At 46.4% G+C, this 22,965-nt stretch overlaps 1 protein-coding gene across 2 annotated transcripts in view; it reads left to right on the plus strand.

Moving 5' to 3' along the window:
* The window catches only part of igsf21a (immunoglobin superfamily, member 21a), a 208,573-nt gene that overhangs the window by 101,926 nt on the left and 83,682 nt on the right, over positions 1–22,965 (plus strand). For both annotated transcript variants that reach the window (XM_042090358.1, XM_042090359.1), the window contains exon 3: positions 18,906–19,027. In XM_042090358.1, coding sequence (XP_041946292.1) covers positions 18,906–19,027 — 122 coding nt within the window. The remainder of the gene's footprint in view (positions 1–18,905; positions 19,028–22,965) is intronic.

A 22,965-nucleotide genomic window follows, 5' to 3' on the forward strand; every position in this document is an offset into this window, starting at 1 on the left:
GAGTTCACAGACAGACCAACAGACACTGAGCGTCTGTGAGACTATACTGTACACTGCACACATGGGTTTGTCTTTAAGGATGGCCTATGCAGCTGTATTTATTGGGCAGTGGCAGTCGTGGCCTACTGGTTAGGGCTTCGGGCTTGTAACCGGAGGGTTGCCAGTTCGATCCCCGACCAGTAGGAACGGCTGAAGTGCCCTTAGCAAGGCTGAAGCAAGGCACCCAAGCCCTCACTGCTCCCCGAGTGCCGCTGTAGCAAGGAAGCTCACTGCTCCGGGTTAGTGTGTGCTTCTCCTCTCTGTGTGTTCACTGTGTGCTCTGTGTGTTCACTAATTCACGGATGGGATAAATGCAGACCAAATTCCTTGTATACGCAAGTATACTTGGCCAACAAACCTGATTTACATTACATTTCACATTTACGTTGTCATGCAATTGTGGCGCTGGTCTATTCTTTTGGTTTCAATCATTGTATTGGCAGTATCATTTTAAACCATACAGATTTCATATTCTGTGCTCTAGGCTAGATAGCATGTTAGATTGAATATTTTCAATTCAAAATTGTATAGCTTCAAATGTGTAATATTCTAGACCATGTGATTAATTTGGTGATAGTTCTCGGTCCCAGGCAAATAAGGTGAATGCAGCTCAAGCCAATTGAAATTCAGACATTTATGGCACTGCTTAAATGTGTATGATTTAACAGCATTGCTTCCAGCTCAATGACTTTGCAGAGGCAAATATACATTTGCGATAGATGCCTCTGTTTGAAGATTCATGAATCAGATTGAATGTCGGGGTGTTAAAAAAAAGTAGCACACATTAGAAACATGCTCTGCTGCCTCATCGCCCCCGTGCCTGCCTGGGACCGGAAACGCTTTGAGATTTATAATGCGACCCCGTTAACACCATGGCCACAAAACAAAGCTGTGCTGCCGTGAAGGAAAGGTCGGAAATCTCTCTCGCAGCAAACCAGGCGTGGCCTCTTAACATCTTCTTTTCACCACACTGCCTCCCCCCCCCCCCCCCGCCATAATTCGAGGCCATCCACTACCAATGTTTGCCTGCGCTATAGCACATTGTTCCTGAACTCATTCACCCTTGAAGGGATACGAGGTAAAGCCGCGAGGTTCCACAAGAAGCCATTTGTCCGTTTATAGTGGTGCGCCTACAATGACAACCGCAGTCATTATTTCACTTGGGCGGCCCTGGTGGAGGTAAATTAATCTAATTTTTACCCAATGAAATGCAACTTTACGAAATATAAAAGAAAATTATGCGAGGCTAAATGATCAGCTGACCTGTGTAGGCCGTGGTTTACACATGTTAATGTGATTGGTAGTGCTACCAGCTAAAGTGTAGACAGAAGTGAGTGGATCTTTTGAAGCGATTTGAATAGAGATCGTCAGCAGGGGGTCTGCAGAGTTACTGCAGGGGGTCCGCCAAATGATTTCATCCCTTTTTCCTCCAAGAAAAGAATGACTCAAACATGTTTTATAAATATCTGAATCTGTCAGTAATTATTATTTTGATTAATAATTTAACATTGTACACAGCATTACAATGTATTTTTATGCATGCCCTACAGACAGCCCGACGCATCATATTAATGTTGGCTCGGTTTAATAAGCTACACCCTGTTATACAATATGTATACTAATAGGGTGTCCCTCTGCTGTGTCTCTATCAGACAAAGGGCCCTGTTGAAGACCGATAGAGTAGAGGCATACAGGACCTATTAATGGTCCTGAAATGACACTAGAGCTACTCTAATGGACCTGTGTGAATGTGAATGATCTTTTTGATAGAAAAAACATTTTCATCAGTTCCTTTTACATAAGCATTTCCATTCACAGGGTTCATCATGAAGTCATGTAAACTAATACAGTATATCTTAGTGAAAAGCTATATCTGCCATGCAGATATACAGATGACAAAATCCTTCAGATGAGATGCAACTAGATATCATCCTTGGATGTTATCATCACAAAGCTGTATCCTTTCCATGGTCTCTGATAGGGGTGTACAAGGATGGTGGAATAACTGGTCAACTGTCTAGAGATACTACAGTACATTAGTATCCCTATTCAGTCATTCTATAATGTACGGAATTAGGGTACAAGTTGTACTGCCATGGTAGTGCAGCATAGCATAGCATAGAGTTTATGCTACCATGGTAGAGGTCTTTGTTCTGTTTTATGGTGGAGGTCTTTGTTCTGAGTATTTGTTAGTGTAGCCTACACAGTGCAGAGCAATGAAAGTAAGACTACCAACCTTATCCATCTTATGCTCTTGACAAAGCACCCTCAAAATAGCGCTGTTGGTAATGTAAATAGCCAAAGAATAAACAACAGAACAACAGAAAAATGTTGGAATATTTGTAATTATTTCTATACACACCCCTAACCTGTGAGTCATAGGTTGTTTTTGTGAGACTATGGGTGATAAAAGAAACAGCAAACAGTGTCTAGAATTTCCTGTTGACTTCCCTCCCTATGTCCTGCTTGTTCAGTTGTTTCTCGTAGATGTTATGTGTTTGCCCTTGTTGTCCATGTGCGCCATTACCCAGGTGGGTGCCCTATTTTACACAAAAGCACTTGAGGACTGTTCACAATGAGTTACACAAACACACCCTATTATTAAAATCACTGGGCCGACCAATTATGATACCTTTTCATTTTTGCTGGTATGAGTCCGAGCTGCGTGATACCAGTAATTTTCCATCTGTTCCAGACCACCGTCTCATTTTCAACAAGGCCGTAATTGGTTCCTGTTCTTAAGCAATTTTAATTTCCTGTTGGGGGAGTGGGTGGTCTTTGTTTGTGTGAGTATATATGTGTGTGTGTGTGTTTGTGTGAGTATATATGTGTGTGTGTGTGTGTGTGTGTGTGTGTGTGTGTGTGTGTGTGTGTGTGTGTGTGTGTGTGTGTGTGTGTGTGTGTGTGTGTAGGAGTTTTGCCTGACTGCTGATTGGTGGTTTGGTTTGGATTGTGTCCACAACATTCATCAGGTAGGGGCTGGAGTGCAGGGGAGAGCCAGCAAAGGTTGATTGGAGGGCCGGGCGGCTCAGACACGGTCAGGGAGAATGGCTCTGCTGTACTTTCTGCAGTGCCTCTACTGCTAACAGCTGGAACAGTTTGGAAAGGGGATTGCTTATAGGGGAGCAGAGACTCACTCAACAGCCGAAAGAGTGGCAAAGATAAAAGGAAAAACAGTACGGTGGTGGATCACAGTCATAGTCACACATACCATATACATTCACACACAGCAAGAAACACACACACATACAAGAAGTTGCTGACCCTACCAGATGTGTAGTGGTAAAATAAGAGGTGGGTAAACTATGAATTCTGGGATCACGGTAAGATGGACTGTGCCATGCGGTATCGGATTTTTAAACAGGTATTCAGAACATAATTGATGATGGTGGAGGTTATTGTCCAATGTTTATAGCAATACCAATGGTATTAAATGATAGACGTGGATAAACTGTGTTTACTTACGTTTAGCCTCCACTACACCCCTGGACCCTACCCAAAGAGCTTGTGGTTGACACAGTGTTCTTATTAAACATTTTGTGTGTATGTAAGTGTGTGTGTGTGTGTGTGTGTGTGTGTGTGTGTGTTTGTGTGTATAGTGAAGGGTTTGGTGGCGAGAGTGGCTTCATAAAGGGAGCTTCATAAAGGGATCTGATGTGCTCTCCTAACTGCACAACAAACGATGACAGTGATGACCACAGCAGCAACAACAACAACAAAAAGGAAATTGATTTAGCAGTTTTGTCTTGTCTTGTAAATAATACATGGCTACCTCCACATCCCCCTTGGCCCCCTTGGGCTTGGCAGGGCCAATTTATTATGCCTTGGGGAGGAGCTCTCAGACGGCCTTTTCATTATCACCAACTGACTGCCAAGGGTATTTTTGTGGGGCCAGGGCCTCCTGGGAAATGTGCGGGTTCTCCCAACCAGGCTGTTACCCCATCTGCATGTGAACGCTATGTGTACAACCGGTACACCTCGCTAACACGTTAGTGGCAGGCGGTCTTTTGGCGGAAACAGTGCAGCTAAAAAACGCAAAACAAAAAAGCAGTTGTAGATATTAAAGGACAAGAAGAGAGGGAGAGAGAGACACTCCATATCAGGGGAGTGCTAAATTTAGACAGTCAGGAGCTGGTGACATGTAGTAGTTAAAAGATAACATTATATTTTATTTTCAAAGATGGCTCCACCTTCAGTCTCCACCCCCTCCCCCCATCCCCTGTTCTTTTTTTGTCCTTTTTGAGCACTGCTGCCTCTTGTGTGTTTTTGCTGTTGCCATTTCTGATTCCAGTGCGTAGCGCCTTCGACTCCCACGGCAGAGAATGGTGGGAGGAAACAATACCATTTTTTCCTTCTTTTTTCTTTTCTTGCCTCTCTCTCTCTCTCTCTCTCTCTCTCTCTCTCTCTCTCTCTCTCTCTTTCTTTTTCTCCCCCACTGGTGTGACAAGCCTTTGCTTGCAGCAGACTTGAAGTGGTGTGCACTTCTGTAGGAAACAGACTAATGAGAAGAGATTGGTGGAGGGAAGAAAGAATGGGAGGGAGAGAAAGACAAAGAGAAAGATGGAGAGTGACAATAAAGAGAAAGAGACTGTCCCTGCTTCTGCCCATGTGCACCACTGCGTCCCATCTGTATTTCCCCCTCTCTCTCTCTGTCTGTTTCTCTCTTTTACTCTTTCTTTCTTTATCTCTCTCTCCTCTCTCTGTTTCTCTGTTCTCTGTTCTGTTTCCCCATTTCTCTCTCTCCTCTCTCAATATGCCTGCCTTTATCTCCCTCCTTTCTTTTTCTCCTCAAATCTCTCTTTCTTCCCCCTCTCTCTCTTTCTCTCTCCCCCTCTCCCTCTCCACATATATAGCCTGTGCATCAGGCATGTGATGCTGTTGTGTCCTGGCTCATTAGCTGCTGCTGCTTGATCACAAGACCTTGCAGTCCTCCAGCTCTCTCTCTCTCTCTCTCTCTCTCTCTCTCTCTCTCTCTCTCTCTCTCTCTCTCTCTCTCTCTCTCTCAGGAGAAGCTGCAGTACTGACACGGCCACCCAACACACACACACACACACACAGACACACACACACACTATCCCCCTCACCCTACATCCTCTCCTCGACTCCATGGCGACAGTGATGATGGGAAGGATGCAGCACTTTTGCACGCCCTCCCCTTTGCTTCTTGACAGTGTCGCCATCCTTCTGCCAGTGCCATGACCAAGTTAACCTTTACTCACGCACACCACGCTCATACAGCAAACAGATGTACACACATAGACCTAGGACCATGAGCACATGCACACACGCTCACTCACTCAGACCTAGGACCATGAGCACATGCACACACGCTCACTCACTCAGACCTAGGACCATGAGCACATGCACACACGCTCACTCACTCACTCGCACTCTCACACACTGGTACACTCACACATACATATGCTGACACATACCCACACATCACATAGACACAAGCACACACACACACACACACACACACACACACACACACACACACACATTGAAACGTAAGTGGTAGTAACCAATTTAAATCACAGTCTCCATTCAATTACATGCTTTTTTCACCGGTGACAAAGACTTCGCTATAGGCAGTCATTTTAGGCTCTCTCCCCTCTTTTGCTTTCAGACAAAGCTGTTGTATGAGGGTCACACTGGGCACGCGCACACAGACACACACACACACACACACACACGCAGCAAGTGTGTGCATTTTTTCATTTACGTCAGACTGAGGGAGGATGGATGGAGTGCAGTGGGTAGAGGATGGAGTGCAGTGGGTAGCTTTTAGAGATGTACCGATTGATTGGCTAGTTACTGGAATTGGCCGATTTTCAAGTGACCAGGTCAGTCTGAGATATGTCAATTTTATGCTGGTCAAATCCACTCGTGTGCCTCACTTGAAACAACATCCCCCAGCTGAGTTTGCAAAGTCTGAAGAAGCTAACAAGGGCCAACACTCAGGGCTGGATGTACAAAGAAAGCACTAATGCTGAGTTTTTTCTATGCACAGAAAGCGAACGCTGTGCTTTGCCATATTGTGTGGAATTTACTAAGATGTCACTTCATTACGTAAACAACACTCACCACCACCCGTCACTACGCCTGCTGCAAATAGTGCCCACAGCTGAACAACAAGCGCAGTTGAATGGAGTTACAGTAAATGATCACAACATTAAAATCAAATCAAAGTTTAGCGATCATACATAATGACAAGATGTCAACAAGCAGCGACTTACAGAGTGGGCCTTTACTGTACTTAAAAAAATAAATACATTTTAACAGCCATTCCATTATTGAAAAGTTGATTACATTTCTATGTTAAAATGTTCTATTAAAGAAAAGATAGAAAATAAATATTTGTGTGTGCTGTAAAGTGGTTCGAAAAACTGAAATCAGAATCAGAAATTGGAATCAGCCCAGAATATTGCAATCGGTGCATCTCCAGTAGCTTTACTTTAAGCCCAGCAGGAAGTAGCACTGCTATGTGTGGGTGAGTGGACGTCTGAGTGTCTATCACATATGGGCGTGTACAGGCACGCACACACCCATACACACACACATACACACACACCCATTCCAGCTGGTACCTCTATGTTAGCATGAATGTGCCTGGCAGGGGTCTTGTGTGTGTGTGTGTTTGTGTTTGTGTGTGTGTGTGTAAAGAGAGGGCAGGGATCAAACGAACATGCAGCCCCGGCTGTCCCTGCACATTAGTGGTCCTGCTGGGGAGTCAATCTCTCTGGGGTGGGGGGGGGGGGGGGGGGTGGGGGGGGTGTTCTTGCCGCACTCCATACACACACACACACTCACAAATACAGTACATACACCCCATCCCAGAAATCTCACAGCAGACGCCAAGCATGCTGGCAAGGCAGGGGGTATTTTTGTGGCAGCCTTCTCTTAGACTGACAGGTCAGAGCTGTTTGTGAAATGGAAATAAATAAATAAATGGGTAGATAAATAAATAACTAAATGAAATAAGTGTTAAATGTGTCAGCTTAAGTGCGCTTGGCATGGGAGAAGCCCTTTAATGTCATCACAGCTGGGGTCCCTCTTGCTGCAGGCTGGGGTGTGTGTGTGTGTGTTTGTGTGTATGTGTGTGTGTGTTTGAGTGCAAGGGTTTTGTTTAGTTGCACATTTCACAGAGGTGTGGAGCAGTGAGTTACTTGTTCCTCTGTGTATTTTTTATTGTGTGTGTGTGTCTGTGTGAGAGTGTGTATGTGTGTGTTTGTGTACATATTAGTGTGTATGAAAAATGATTCTGGTATGTGGGACAGAAATTGCTGCTCTCTCTCCCTCCCTCCCTCTCTGTGTGTGTGTGTGTGTGTGTGTGTGTGTACTGTATGTGTTTGCTGCACAGCACTCTAAGATGCACATTGGTTGCTACTACAACCTGACCATGACTCTGCATCGTAGTTCTCCAGGGAGAATGCGCTCTCTGAAAATCTACAAACAGGAAAATTCATTCATGCATGCAAAACACATCCTCCCACAAACACACACACCACACACACACACATCATACACAAGAGAGAAAGAAAGAAAGAAAGAAAGAAAGAGAGAGAGAGAGAGAGAGAGTGAGAGAAAGAGAGAAACAGTTTTTTTCCCACATACCCCTATGATCTTTCACACACACACACACACACACACACACACACACACACACACACACACACACACACATCACACACGTCACACACACACACACCAACACACTTCTTTTTTAGTTTCCCTCTATGGAAAGTGCTGCAGTGCGATGGCCTCTTCAGCCATGGCATCTCCTCTTCTCTTCTCTTCTCTTCTCTTCTCTTCTCTTCTCTTCTCTTCTCTTCTCTTCTTCTCTTCTCTTCTCTTCTCTTCCTCACTCAGCAGCCTCACAGTGTGACTAAAGACTTCTCATCACCACCTCCTCCACCTCCTCCACCTCCAGCAATAGCAGCGTCAGAGGCTCCGCCAGCCCAGCTTTATCCTGAGGCAATGGCATTTACCTCCCTCCATGAGACCAGGGAGAGGGGCCTTTACGCAGCGCTCCAGAGGAGCATTACAGCACTTAACACATGCAAATAGCTCCTCTCTAATTTAGCACAGAGAACGTGAGGACAGAGACAGAGGGGGGAGGGAGAGAGAGAGTCAGACAAGTGATCTTGGCTTCTTTAAACAGTCAGCATTGATAAGTGGAACATGCCGTGCAGGTAAATGGCAGCTAATTGCACTTTGTATGTCGGCGGAGATTGCAGACGTGTAACGACCGAGCCTGGTCAGTTGTGGTCAATAGCAGCAGCAGCAGCAGCAACGCAGGCCTGTCAGAGTCAATTAATGATGTGAATGCCCTCAGGTCCACCACAAAATGCAGTCTGGAGATATTGCACAGGGTTATTGGCAAAATTAGAGACTTGTTTAGAGCATGTTTGTGATTAAAATTGTAAAATGTATTATTAACCCATCGTCTTTTTTGGGGGGGATATTTAGTATTGTATGGGTGGGTAGCAAGAGACTCACATATACAGTACAGAGCAACAGAGAGAGAAAGAGAAAGAGAGACAGAGAGGAGGAGGGAGAGAACAACACAGTAAGAGGGAGAGAGAGAGAGCCACAGAAAACAGTCGGATGAATATTTGATGGCCATCGCTTGACTAAAGGTTTAGCTCGGCTAAGCATGAGTCTGGCTCTTCCCAAATGCAGCCCCGAGGGCCATGTGCGCTCAACTGCCACAAAACATTACAACACACCGCAGAGACCACAGCGTCAATACCTCACTACAAAACAAACAGACCCACAAACAAAAACATTGCCAACAAATCTGATTAGATGTGATGAAAATGAGAGTCAAAAGACCAAAATAAAAAAAAAATATAGACATATTGCATGAGGATTTATTTTTGTTGTTGCTGTTGTTGTTGTTTTTGATGATTGTTGTGAGAAGCGTTACTGATTGTGGAAGCTTTGGTTGCACATGTGGGAGATTGTGACAGTGGTACAGCTAAGGTAAATAACACAAGCACCTAATCTGGGCATTCGCCAGTTGGACTCTTAACATGTCCTATTAAACATGAATGAAGTCCCTGTGTGTGCGAGGTTTAAGAAATTGATGCATGAAAGTAATTAACCTCATTAGTGTACTACACACTTTGCCCGACTGATGAATTATTTACCCCAGCAATGTGGGAAAAGTATGCTTTCTCATCTTCCTCTTCTTCATCATCTTCCTCGCCACTCCACTCCTCCACCACACCCCATTGCGGGATTGGTTGAAATCTGTATGTTAATCCCTAGTAACCTGCCTGACACCTCATCACTGCGAAATAAAAGCGAAATCCCTGCACTGGATTACTGATAAGCCTCCCAAGGCACAGGCGGCGGGGGCTTTAAGTAGGTGTAACCCACAAACTGCCAGCAAGCAGCCCGTGAGGTTTGTCACCGGGATGGCAATCGCTCTCCCTCGCTACCCTGAGAATATACATACACATATATACATCATTTCATGCACATGCTGCTCACCATGAAGTCAATTATCAAATAAATGTGTTCCCAAGGTGATTTGATTTTCTCCAGGTACCATTGATAAAATATGAGGAACAGGAAGTTACGAAGACATACGAAGGACATATTTTGCAGAATGTAATTAAGGAGTTTTCGGTGAATGAGAACATGGGACCGTCTCATGTCCTTTTCAGAACGTTTCAGTGGCCCACATGTTATTAGGAAAGCTGTCATTGCTGCAGAAATGTGCACCACAGACGGAGAGCCCAATGCACATAGCTCATTTATTATTTGAGCACATTCGCAGTTTTCCTTCTCGTTGTGCGCAAGCAACACATTTTTTTTTTCTTGTTCAGCGGTGTGTGTGTGTGTGTGGTTGCAGGTGGGAGGCCTGGTATCTGTAGGGGCTGGTGATGTGGGCAGGAGGTGGTGTTCTGTAGTCATTTAAGCATATGCAGCCAATGCCGCTCCTATGCGGCCCAAAATGTCTTTTGGACCATCTGTCTTCCAGCGCACCCAATGCACCCTTATTAGGCATCTGCAGTGTTAAGAGAAGAGAGATTACCCCCTCCACCACCACCACCACCCCACCAGGCTTACCCACACTTTCCCCACACCCCCACTTCTTAAACATGATGGAGACAGAACTTGCTGGAACGTTGAGTACTAGTGCCGATCACCCGGCAAGGAACAGCGAGTAAAATTGTAAAATGAGGTGCCACAAAGTGGAGAAATGTACACCGGTCTCACCAAAGAACAGACAGCCCCAAGGACAAACTGCGCTTTGACACTGACATTCATTTTAGCTTTGATATCCATCCATTTAGTACTCTTCAGTCAGACTGACTGTGGACAAATCAAAACTGGGCGTCTGCTGTCTCGCAAGGCTGGCTTCACCTCAATTCTTCTACACTGTTCTCCATGCCTTTGAGCTGCAACCTTTGGGTTATGTAAGATGCAACTTTGTTTCTCAGTTGATTCAGGTCTTATATAACATCTCTGTGTTTTTTTTTTTCTTTTTTTAATTCAGGCAGAAAAAAAAACAGGAGTGTGTCACAAGCCCTGTGTTCTTTGTGTGTTCCGTTCTGAAAGTGTTCCTGACAGAAATTGACAGCATATTAATGAGTTCCTACTGGAGCAGTGTGCTCACACAATTAACACGCCAGACAAAGGTCGACCATCGTGAGCTGGTTTTCTTGAAATTCTGCCGCAGGATTCAAAGCTGTCAGAACTTAGATGGGATGGGGTCACCCCCGCCCCCTCCCCAGTTCATCCTCTCTTTATGTTTTTAATTTATTTATTTTTTTACTCCCCCTTCCTTCTGTACTTTGACAGGTTAAAATATGCTCCCGACAGATATGTCTCTGGCATCAGAAGCAAAGGAGAGGCACAGCAAAGAGCCGGCATCTCCTCCCTGTCTGGGCGCCTCTGATTTCTTTGCCCTGTGAGAAGACTTTAGGACAAAGAGAGTGAGAGAGAGAGTGAGAGAGGGAGAGAGAGGGAGAAGGAGAGAGGGAGAAGGAGAGAAATGAAAACAGCCACAGGAGCCAGGTTGTTTCTGGCAAACTGATTGACAGAGGCGTTGACCGTTTCTCAGCAGTCTCATTCCGCAAGGCGGCAAATTGCACCTGCGTCAACGCTGACCTCCCGGAATCATCTGACGACAGGCCCTCATCACCGACATCACACCCCAACACACACATGCACTCACACACACACACACACACACACACACACACACACACACACACACACACACACACACACACCTACTGTATATCCCATCTTCATCCCACACACCTCTGGCCCCCCCCCACCACTCGTATCCAATCAGGTGTCCCCGCAGATTCAGGGTCGGACCTGAGACATAATCCCCTCAAGCGGCAATCTGCTCCGGTGAGCCGGGGCCAGCCCTGGCCGCCGCCGTGGCTCTCGCACGACTGGACTCGACTCAGCTCGACGTGGCGCTCCTCTCTTCTCTACTCTTGCTCTGACAGGACAGGACATGCAGAGAGCGCATGACACACATCAGACAAAGGGGAGTGTGAGGAGGGGGGGGGGGGGGGGGCGGGAAGGTGTCTACGTGCCAACCTGATATACATCTCTATCGGCTCTATCGGCATGCTTAGCAGTGGGCGCTAGGCCTCAGCTTCCGCACTTCTGAGCCTCCCATTGCCTTTCATCACTCTGCAAACATGTGCACCTCATCCAGGAAGGCAGGCAGGGAGCGATGAAGGCTGTCATGGGCAAATATGACTGCAATATGCAGACACATGTCCGTGTTTGAAGGTTGTAGTCATCTATTTCTTTTTCTATTTCACCTCATCATTATTCTGTTTGTATGATAGCAAGGCATTCCGGTTATGGAGAGGTGAAGTATGTTCTACATGGAAGTCCATCCTCTAGCACCAGTTTCCCAGAATTCCCTTGTAAAGCCTAGACCTCTTTCCCCTTCTTGCTATGCTGCCATGGGAGCCATCACCTCTGTAAGCCGGCGATAGTGCAGGAGTGATGGCATGCTTTGCACACCGGAGATCCCCACCCCACCTCTATCCATCCCCCCTTCCGTGCCATCAGAGCGAGACCGACCGCAGAGGCGAATCAGTCTCCTCCTCCAGCCCTCCACCCTCCTCCTGCGTCTCCCCCGGCGGGGTGAAGGGAGGAGATGAGGCCGTCATCTGGAGCGTGAAATCCATAAAACAGCCCCCTCCGACACACACCGGGGCTCTGATGTGGTTGCAAGGGGGCGGGAGGTGGAGGTGGTGGGGGTGGGTGGGCTCCACTAAGCTCTCTCTGCTCACAGGTTAACCAGAGAGGATGACTCTCAGGCAGCTCAGGGGGGGGGGTCTTCTTGTGATTAGACCGCGATGCTGGAGATCAAGAGTGTACCCACGCAGCTGCTGCAGAATAAATGCTCAAAGGGCTTGCCATAGCTTCCAACCAGGAAACAAACTCCACAGCTGAGTCTTCAAAGGAAGACCTCTTTTCTTGGAAAGCTACAAAACAATGTCCAGTTGTTCCAATAGCATAATGGGTAGAACAAGCTTCTCAAAACAGCATGATCATGGGTTTTTTGTTTAGGGGGGACTCACATACTGATACAAATGTGCAATATATCTGTACAAACAACAGAAGAGTTTCAGATGAGAAGCATCTTCTAAATGCAAATATTTTGTGTTCTGGATTGGGTTCGAAAGGTGTTAGGATGATGTGTCCAGTTCTTGTCACATTGCATTGTTGATCAAGGCGTCTTCACACACACCAGCTGTAGGTTGTCCAAGCCGCTTTGATTTACTGTCAGGCACGGCTGTCTGCATGATAAGTATTTCATTTGCAGTCTCGGCCAGCGCAGCTGATTGAGCTGTCCTGTTGCACACGGAGGGCCCCCATGTATGTGTCCTAAAAAGTATAACCACTATTGATCTGAGCCTCAACCGACGGGAATCAATTGAGCACTCGAAAACTGCCACCCGGCGGAAAGAGAAAGCCAATAGTTCCAGGTCTCGGCTCAGGTTTTGTGGCATTGGCGCAGCGGCACTGGCAATCACGGCGACTTCTCTGTTACCACGAGCGGGCCGACGCCGCTGCCGCCACTCAGCTCACCGCGCTGCTCATTAGTCAAAAGCGTCGGCGCAGAACAGTGCTCCTCGAGGATTTACAATTTCCCCCTATTGTGAGTGTACAATATTAGGCAAATTAGCATGGAGATGAGGCATTGTGAGACGCGGGTTCGCCACAATGCGCTGATCATCTCTCTTTGTCGCCGCTTCAATGGCTCCTGAAATCGCTATAAGGACAGAAATTAATCTCATTAAACACGTATTTTACCACACACTTGTGGCACTCATGATGATTGCGTGTCCCTCAATTACAGAGCCAGGCTGCCGGGGTTGCAGATCTACTGCTGCTGGGGAACCTTGTAGATGGACAAGGCCCCAGGAGTGATGTGTTTCATGATGGACAGGTTGTGGGCAAAGCAAGACAAATTGCTGTATGCATGTGTGAGTGTGTATACATGTCAAACAGGGTATGTGTGTGTGTGTGTGTGTGTGTGCATTTGCGTCTGTCTCATAACCGCACACTGCTATTTCTTCACATACACACACACACACATACCCACACAAACATTTTCACAAACACAAACAAAACACAAACACCCAGTGGAACCCTTTCTGTTGTTTAGCTGCAGTGCTATTCCGGCGCCACACAGAGGCCCTCCTCCACAGACCCACCCTTATGTGTGTGTGTTTGTGTGTGTGTGTGTGTGTGCGCGCATTTCATCAACATATTTGTGTTATATCATGTCACTCTGAGCCAAAACATCCCAGTACTGGTGCATGTTTTCTTTCTTTCTTTCTTTCTTTCTTTCTTTCTTTCTGTTTTCTAAAAAAAATAAATACAAAAAAAAACAATGAGCAACAAAGTGATCCAGTCTATAGAAAGAAACATTTGTTCCAATCGCATCAAATGCTTCGTATCTTTGGGAATGACACGTTCATGTTCTTGACTGGGGTTAAATATCACAGCATGATGTCCATTTCAAATCTTAAGCCCAGCCGTCAGCAAGCATAATCCCTTTCACTTTATGTCTTTGCTCACCCTACACTTGCCAGTGTGATCTTGGTTCATTCACGATCACAGGCCTTTACAAGCATGCCGCTATGACACAATAAGCCCATCTGATGGAGAAAAAAGAAGTACATGAATAGACATAAATGCTGTAAGATATACTGTAGCATTCAACTATAGAGTCCTTTCAGTACTGTCTGTCTGGCGGCACAGACTGCACGCTGGCTGTTTTTTGAGAGACCCACCTGGAAGGTCAAGCTTACATAATGAGTCACCGCTCGTCTTGATCTTCCAGAATGTCTCTCGGACAGAATAGAGACATCCTGTTTGTCCTCGAGCGCCATCAGTCGCAGTGGCAGCTTGAGCCATGTCTGGCCCGCAGTCTGGACCACGCTGTCTGATTCAACCTCCAAGGCCTCCCCTAAAATAGTGGCGGCCGACTCAGATAAGCCAAGTCGCCCAGAGTCGCGTCTCGCGGCTAGCGGGGGTGAGCTTAGTGGAGTGCCGGCGGCGGGTTGGGTGGGCCAGGGGGGAAGAGGTTTGGGGGGGGGGGGGGGGGGGGGGGGGTGATGATGGGCTGGCTCAGAGACGGACTTGGCCCAGGTGCGGCCCTCATCTGGGGGCAGGAGGCTGGATGCTATCTGGGGTAGAGGAGACGATAGGGGAAGGGAAGGGGAGGATTTCTGCTGTCTGATGAGGCCTGACGGCAGACGGGCCGGCGCTCCTGTCTCCACCGTCTCCCCGACAGCCTCCGCCCCGTCATTCTGCACCGGAGCCTGCCATTAGAACTGGCCAGAGAGAGAGAGGGTGGGGGGGGAGCCAATGAGATAGAAAGACAGACAGACAGACATAGAGTGAGAGACATGGGAGCCAGGGAGAGGGATATCAGGAGGAGGCGCCAGGCAAAACAATGATGGGGTGAGAGAGAGGCAGAGAGAGAGAGAGAGACTGACAGAGAGAAGAAATTCAGAGGGGGGAAAGAATGACAAAGAGGGGACAAGAAACTTAGAAACAAGAGAAATAGAGAGACAGAGAAAGAGAGACATTGAGGAGCCATGGAGTGAGAGAGAAAGAAAGTGAGAGAGGGAGTTGGTGAGAGAAAGAGATGGCAGGAGAGAGGGAAGAAGAGATAGATGAGAGGGAGGGCCATGGCGAGTCCACCCGGTCCTGCCTTTCATATCTCCAGATGGCAGAATGTTGGAGGCGATTTCCCCCCCAGTGCTTCTCTGTGCTGCGCGTCCAATACGTGGCCCCCGTTCAACAAAAAGTAACCAACAGTGAAGCGCTGCCTCCCTCAGCGACCTCGCTCTCTCAATCAAAGCCAATTCATCTGGCTACCACTCCCTCCTCTCTCTTCTTTCTCTCTCGCTCCATCCCTCGCTCTTTCCCTCTCTTTGTCCATTTCTCGCTCTGCTCTCCCTCCCTCCCTCCCTCTTCCTCACATTCTGGAAGTGCTTGAGAGTGTGTGTGTGTGTGTGTGCACGTCTGTGATGATCCAGGCCCTGGAGACAGGTGTCATTTCGCTTGGACTCACCGGCCCATCTTAATTAAGGGCTTCATTCATTAGGGGTCAGTGAGACGAGGAGTGTGCCTGCGCCACGTCGGCTTGTCTTTCGGTGCGGGTGTCAGCACTGCCGCCCCGTCGTTGTCCTCAGTGCGGTGACTCACTCGAGCGCCAGCTCATCCTGCCTGGCACCTGGGTGTGATCCGCCACGTCTCTCAGCAGCATGGAGAACTCTCCAGAAATCCCAGAGGGATAATGATAAAGAGAGAGAAAGAGAGAGAGAGAGAGAGAGAGAGGGAGAGAGAGAGCGAGCGCGAGAGACAGAGAGAGAGAGGAGAAGAGCCACATTACGACCTGCCTGCACTTAAACAACATCTGTCAGCTGTGCCAAGATCCACAGAGGGCACACGACAGCCAGATCCCTCCACACGTCCACAGCCGACTCAGGGTCTCAGTGCCTGCCTATTTTGTGTGTGAATAACTCATTTCTGTGGGTCAGACACCTTTCCCCACACCTCCCCTTATCACATCCGTGTGCCACAACTTCAGTAAGGAATTACTCCACTATTTGACATTCGGTTCTCCCATCTCGTCTGCTCTCAGTATCTGTAAGCATTTCACAGAGAAGTCATCATGTTCTTTTTTCATGTTCTTTTTTTTGTTTGTTTTGTGTTGTTTTCTTTTGTTTCTATTCGCCTTTCCAGGCCCTTTTGATTTTGATCACAACTTGGAGTTATTCCACCACTTGAGTGAATGCATTGTACAGCCCTATCATATCCTGCCCTCAAGTGAGAAAGAGGAGCGTGAGAATGAAGGCAGGCCTGTTGAGGGCAGTTCGATACGTATGCATAAAGGGAGCGCGGCAAGATGAAAGAGAGGGTCGCCGCTGAAATGTCATTGCCCGAGCCGCCTCGGGCGCACCAGTGTTTGTCACTTCTAAAGCTTTGTCCCATAATTTCTCAACGCAGGAGGTACGCGTGAACAATTCCCTTTCAACTCATTTTTCTCTCTTTTGTTTTTTGTTTTTCGTCTGCTTTGTTTGATTTATTTTGTGTATGTGTGTGTGTTTTTTTTTCTGTGTCTAAAAAGCCAAGTAATTGCCAACTATTCCCCTCTGAAGAGGCGGTTTGAGGAAAGAATGGAGCTTTGCATGCAGAGAAAGTCATCCAGGCAAGTGAGGACACTTGAGCCACATGTGCATGCTGTGATTCAGATGGTGTCAGACATCAAGTCTTGCTTGCTCCGTGCCTTTTAAGGAAGTTTTAATGGGACGGTTACAGATGGCGGTGAACAGCTCGCGCTCGGCGTGCGGGTGAAGGGGAGAGAATGCTTCTTTTTTCAAACACAGGTTTGCTTTTAGACACTGACCTCTTTGGCACCAGACATCACCGTGAGCGGTGGCAGGCGAGGGAGTGAGGGGTTGGGGGGTGGATGGGGGGGGGGGGGGGTTATACACGGCTGCCTCATTCGGCAACGAGTGCAACACTCCACTTGAGTCGCAATCTTACAGACAAAACAGATGGTGGCGATAATTCCAGCCTATGAAGTGCGGTGCCAAGCGTTCTTGGGGCAAAGTGGTGTCACTCAAGGAATGCCTGAGGATGGTGGCGGAGCCAAATGAGCTCTTGTACTGAGTGGCATATTTTTAGGAGCACACCTCCACCCCCTCCCCCTTCCCCCCACCTCACCCCTTCCTTTGAGGTACTTGTTGACTTTGGCTTGTTGCTTTTGCCTCATAGTGTCTTTCGATGTAGCCTGAGTGAGATGAGTGTCTCACCCATTTCTTGCTACATGTGTAGGAGTATTTTTAGTGATTTTACTCTTGTTGTGGGCTGAGTATCACGCTGTGCTAAAACTAGCTGAGAAAATGAGATAACCTCCATGCAGAGTATGTCTGTTGTGCATTCTATGCGATACTGTAGTCTGCAAGCTGGGTTGTAGTGTGTAAATCCAGAGCTTTCAGTGATCTATGTATTTATGTATCTATGTATATTTTAAGCCATGATGTTTTTCAGTTATTTATGCTAGCCTAGCATGAACCTGCCAGCCTATGGGCTGAGCTGATAGGATGGACTTAAAGTCATTTAGGGTTATACTCCTCAGAGCCAAACAATCAGTCTGGACTGTCCCCTTAGTTCACTTACAGGGACATTTCTAATCGTTTGCTGGACTCATACCAAGAACTTAGAACCAATCCACTGACGGTGCACTCGTGTACACCAGACTAACCACATACATCACGCTGGACATCTTTACCAACCCAGAGAGGATTGGGCACAGAGGTAGAAAAGATATCATCAGTGAAAGAGAAAAGAAGAAAGCCCAACTCCCACCCACCTGCCGCACTCGCTGCCCGCCCCGCCCGCCTGCATGCCCGCTCCATCCTACGAACAATTCCTGCCCTCCAAGGAGCATTAGTGCTTCCATTAAAACTCTGTCACCCCCTTTTGCTTTATGTCTGTCTGCTGTTCCTCTGGAGAAATCAGACTCATTCAAATGCTAAGCGACTCCCTCTCTCTCTCTCTCTCTCTCTCTCTCTCTCTCTCTCTCTCTCTCTCTCTCTCTCTCTCTCTCTCTCTGGTGAACATTAACAATGAGAACGGTGCTCTATCATTTACTTCCAGTGGTGGTGGGTGTGGAAGGATGGTGGTGATGGGCTTGGAGGTGGATGGGAGGTGGATAAGAAACTGGCCTATGCTATACATCCTTCTCCCCCCCCTCTCTTACTCTCTTACTCTCTCTCTCTCTCTCCCTTACTCACTCTCTCTCTCTCTCTCTCTCTCTGTCTCTCTCTCTGTCTTTATCCTCCGTATCTCGTCACAACCTATTAGCTCTGTTGAGGCCCGGTGGTTAGCCACCAAACAAAAACGCCGTCAGGGCTTCAGACTTTATTACGGCTGTGCCACGTGCGGCTGCTCGGCGTGCGCTGCCTCCACGCACAGACACGTGTCTCACCGACACCCGCCGCACCAGATCACACCGCACCGCACGTCACATCACCACACAGCAGCAGAACACCACAGTGCAACACAGCTGTCAGGAGGCACTTTGTATTCAAGCCCCCCCCCCCCCAATCCACCTGGTAAATAATGCACAGATTACGATGCTGTATGGATCAGTGAAGGGCTGTCATGGGAGAACACCGGCGTTATCCCCTGTGGGTAAAGGGTTCTCCTCCAGCGAGAGAGCAAAAATTCTTTTAATGCCTTATGGATGTGGCAGCTGAGCTGAGTGATACGGGCCTTATTTCTGCATAAAGCATGAATGTTTCTCAGTCTCTTCATCGGGCTCTTTTTCCCTTCTCTGGCAGGTTACAGAAGGGGGCACCATCAAGCAGAAGATCTTCACGTACGACGCCATGTTCAACACCAACTACTCTCACATGGAGGACTACAGGAGGAGAGAGGACTTGGTGTACCAGTCGACAGTCCGGTAAGAAGCTGGCCTCCTTGTGTCTCTCACTCTGTCACACACGCTGATGCAAACCTTATACTCGGATTTCACATGATTCTGTAAGCACACTGTACGGTTAAATAGAGGGATTTTTTTGTTTGTTTTTGTTTTTTGTGCTCTCTATTGATTTGTCCGAGTGCTCTGTGTGGTCACTGCGGTTTCTGAGTGTGGGTTTCTCGGTCTGCGATACATCAAAGTGAAGCTATTTCGGTGCCTGACTCACTCTCTAGTTTTGGGAGCAGTCGAAATGAGCCATCTCCCATGTTCAGCATAAAAAGAAAGAGGCACACACACACACACACACACTCACACACTCACACAAACAGTTCAGCTCAACTCAGAGAAGCTCAGTGAACATTTGGAGTGGTATTTCAAAATCCCTACTGTGACGCCCTGCTACTTTTTCTCTTGCGCTAACCAGGTAGTGTTGTGGACCCCAGGCACAGCTGTGAGCAGTGTTGCAGGAGAGGAGCTTTTGTTAGAACTTCATCTCCCTTCCTTTTGTGTCTCTATATCTCTCCCTCCCTCTCTCTCTCCCTCCCTCTCATCTCTTTCACAATGGTCTTTTTTTTGCACATTTTTGCAGCACTCTGCCTGAAAAAGTAGTCTGTTTTATGTACATAAGGTCTGGACTAACAGAGCAAGAAGAGGTGTGTGTGAGAAAGAGAGAGAGAGAGAGATTTGAGATTTTAACAGCTCTTTATTACAAAACACGATCACATTACCATAAAACCATCACTCTTTTTTTAAAAAACTGAAAATCAAAGAAAATAACCTGAAAAAAATAATTCATTATCGACCAATGAGCATATTGCTCCACCTTGGCACCATTCTTCTTCAAAAGAATTAATCACCTTTTGTTTCATAAAAGTCAAATTCTAATTTTACTCTTGATTTCACCAGGCGAATAAAAATGTCAATTACATCATGGTCAGAGTCTTTTTCAATCTTATTCTTCCTACTTATATAAATGGCCATCTTAGCATTCCCAAAGATATAATTAATCATTTCACACTTGCAACGTTCTTTCTGAACATATTTAAACCCCAATATGAAGGTCTGATTAGAGAAAAACTCTCCAAAACACTCTAATAGCTCTGCCAGCAACTTAAACAAAGGTGGCAGTCTGAAACAATTTGAGTAGGCATGAAAAACAGTCTCTCTCTCCAAACCAAAAGGACATTCATGGCTTACATTTTGATTTAAAACAGAAATAAAAGAGTTAACTGCCAAAATACCATGCAGTAACCTCCATTGTAAGTCCCCAGCTCTTTTAGTTAATGGTGGTTTGTATAGAGATTTCCACTGTGGTTGAACAGTACTTACTAAACCAAAAGTAGAACGTCAAGGCGTATCAACCTTTCCATTTAGTCTTTCTTTATTTATCACTTTAACACAGTTCTTGTAAAGACATTTACCATTGACTTCGCTAAAATCTATTTCTTTTGGAGGGGGCAAAAAAATACCTTTACAATCATTTAGTTTCGTTGTAAGTGACAATTCAGGAAAAGGGTCTTCTCTATCAGGAATCAAAACGCCATCAACATATTTCTTTATCATTTTGCACTCACGTGATGTTAGTTTTGTTCTCCAGCAATGCAAGATTTTATCCGCCATACGCAAGGACCTCACTCCCATGCGTACAGCCAGTGTGGCACTGTCCATAAGAGAGCCTGATATTCGGCTCACATTAAATAAACCCCAGATCTTAAAAAGTCCTTTATAAAAAACAGGTAAATTCATACAATGTATTGCATGAGGATCCAGGAAAAACAAAGATTTGTCTAAACCCAAACCACTCACATGATGCATGATTTCACAAGCCACAGGCCTCCAAAACAAGATCTTCTGGCCCAGTAAGAAACCTCTGAATAAACTGAAGCCTAAAAGCAGCTGCTCTACTGGGCAAATGGATTAAACCCTGGCCACCTTCTTCCTTTGGCAAATATAAAACACTCTGAGGGATCCAATGTAACTTATCCCAGAAGAAATCTATTAAGGTTGACTGGATCTTCATTAAAAGACCTGATGGTGGATCTAAAACAGCCAGCCGATGCCACAAAAAGGATGCTACTAGATTGTTGATAACCAGACAGCGTCCCCTATATGACATCTGAGGAAGTAGCCATGTCCATTTTTTTTTAAACGTCCCTTCACTTTTTCAATGACTCCATCCCAATTCTTTTGTACAGTATTATCATCTCCCAAAAAGACACCCAGATATTTGAACCTTTTTTCCAATTTAAACCTTCTGGGAGTTTGGCTGGTCCATCTACCCAATTACCTATCTAAAAAGCTTCACTTTTTTTTCCAGTTGACCTTTGCAGATGATATCACTCCAAAATCCTTCACAACATCATTCAAAGTATCAACATCATTTTGATCATTGACTACTACAACCAAATCATCAGCATAATGCTGATAAACAAAAAACCTTTTCACAATTGGACAGAGAAAAGCCAGTAATTTTACACCTTAATTTGTGAAGCAAAGGTTCTATTGCCATGGAATAGAGCATTCCAGACAATGAACAACCTTGTCTTACACCTCTTAGTGCTTTAAAAGGGGGACACAAACCACCATTAACTTTCACTATACTCTCAATGTCATTGTAGAGCACCTTAATTAAATTAATAAAACCCGAATTGAATCCAAAAGCCTCTAATACCCCCCATAAATACTTATGCTCAACTCTGTCAAAAGCTTTTTCCTGATCCATGAAAACAAATCCAAAATTCTTTTTTAATTTACTAGAAACTTCAATCGCATCTCGAACAAGGAAAATGTTGTCAAAAATTGACCTTTCAGGAATACAGTAAGTTTGATCAACATGTATTATTTGTTCCATCACTTCTCTCAATCTAGTTGCTAGTGCTTTGGAAAACATTTTAACATCAATGCACAGGAGAGACACTGGGCGCCAATGCTTCAGGTCGGTCAAGTCACCTTTTTTTGGTTCACTAGTTCGCCCGTCGGCATGATTGCTATACTGAGTGAATAAGCTAAGCGCGTGTTTGGCATGGTAGCTGGCCGTGGTCATGAGATGCCTGAAGCGGAGATCGCGATAGAGCGATGGCCGCTTGCACCCCCCAGTGTAAGGAGGATGCGTGACTGGGCCATCAGTGAAATGGAGGAGTAAGGGGAGGAGGAGGGATAATTTTGCGAGCTTAAATACCCTGGCGGCGGAAGACAGGTGAGTTAATTGCTGTCAATCATCCCTAAGGGCTCCTCCCGAACTTTGTTTAGAAAACATCATTTCACTAGTTCGCCCGTCGGCATGATTGCTATACTGAGTGAATAAGCTAAGCGCGTGTTTGGCATGGTAGCTGGCCGTGGTCATGAGATGCCTGAAGTGGAGATCGCGATAGAGCGATGGCCGCTTGCACCCCAAAAAGAGCAGAAAGGAAGGCCACTACCGAAATACATTTGCGCTTGCTTAACAAGTCATAGATCCACTAGATGGAGTGGATGTACAGTAGGACTGATAGGCATCTGTGGACCAACGGCTCAGTACTTGATTGCTGCTCTGATAGGACAATGCATGCAGCTGTAGTAGCAGCTCCTATCCTGAATGCACAGAGTAGCGGCCTGCGGGAACCGGATTGACGGGGATATATATTAGAGTCTGGAACCTGTGATGAGTGATGGGTACCCTTCATCTGAAATGAAGAGAGCGGGCTAGTAGCGATGCTGAGCTGACCGATATGAGAAGTAGTGAGATGGGTATGAAAGCTGAGGATCTGAGGCAGAGTTGGATATGAATATGGAGTGTCCTTTTCGGAACTGATCGGTTTAGTCTCATTGGTGGTGAACGTATAGTGTCCTGGTCTAACTCTCAAGATCTGCCATCGGGAATGAAATGAGACGAGGGGCATGTAGACTCACTACATCTCAGCAGCCCAAAAGAGGCCGGTAAA

This window comes from Alosa sapidissima, chromosome 4 (genome assembly GCF_018492685.1).
Source record: "Alosa sapidissima isolate fAloSap1 chromosome 4, fAloSap1.pri, whole genome shotgun sequence".
Taxonomy (NCBI): Eukaryota; Metazoa; Chordata; class Actinopteri; order Clupeiformes; family Clupeidae; genus Alosa; species Alosa sapidissima.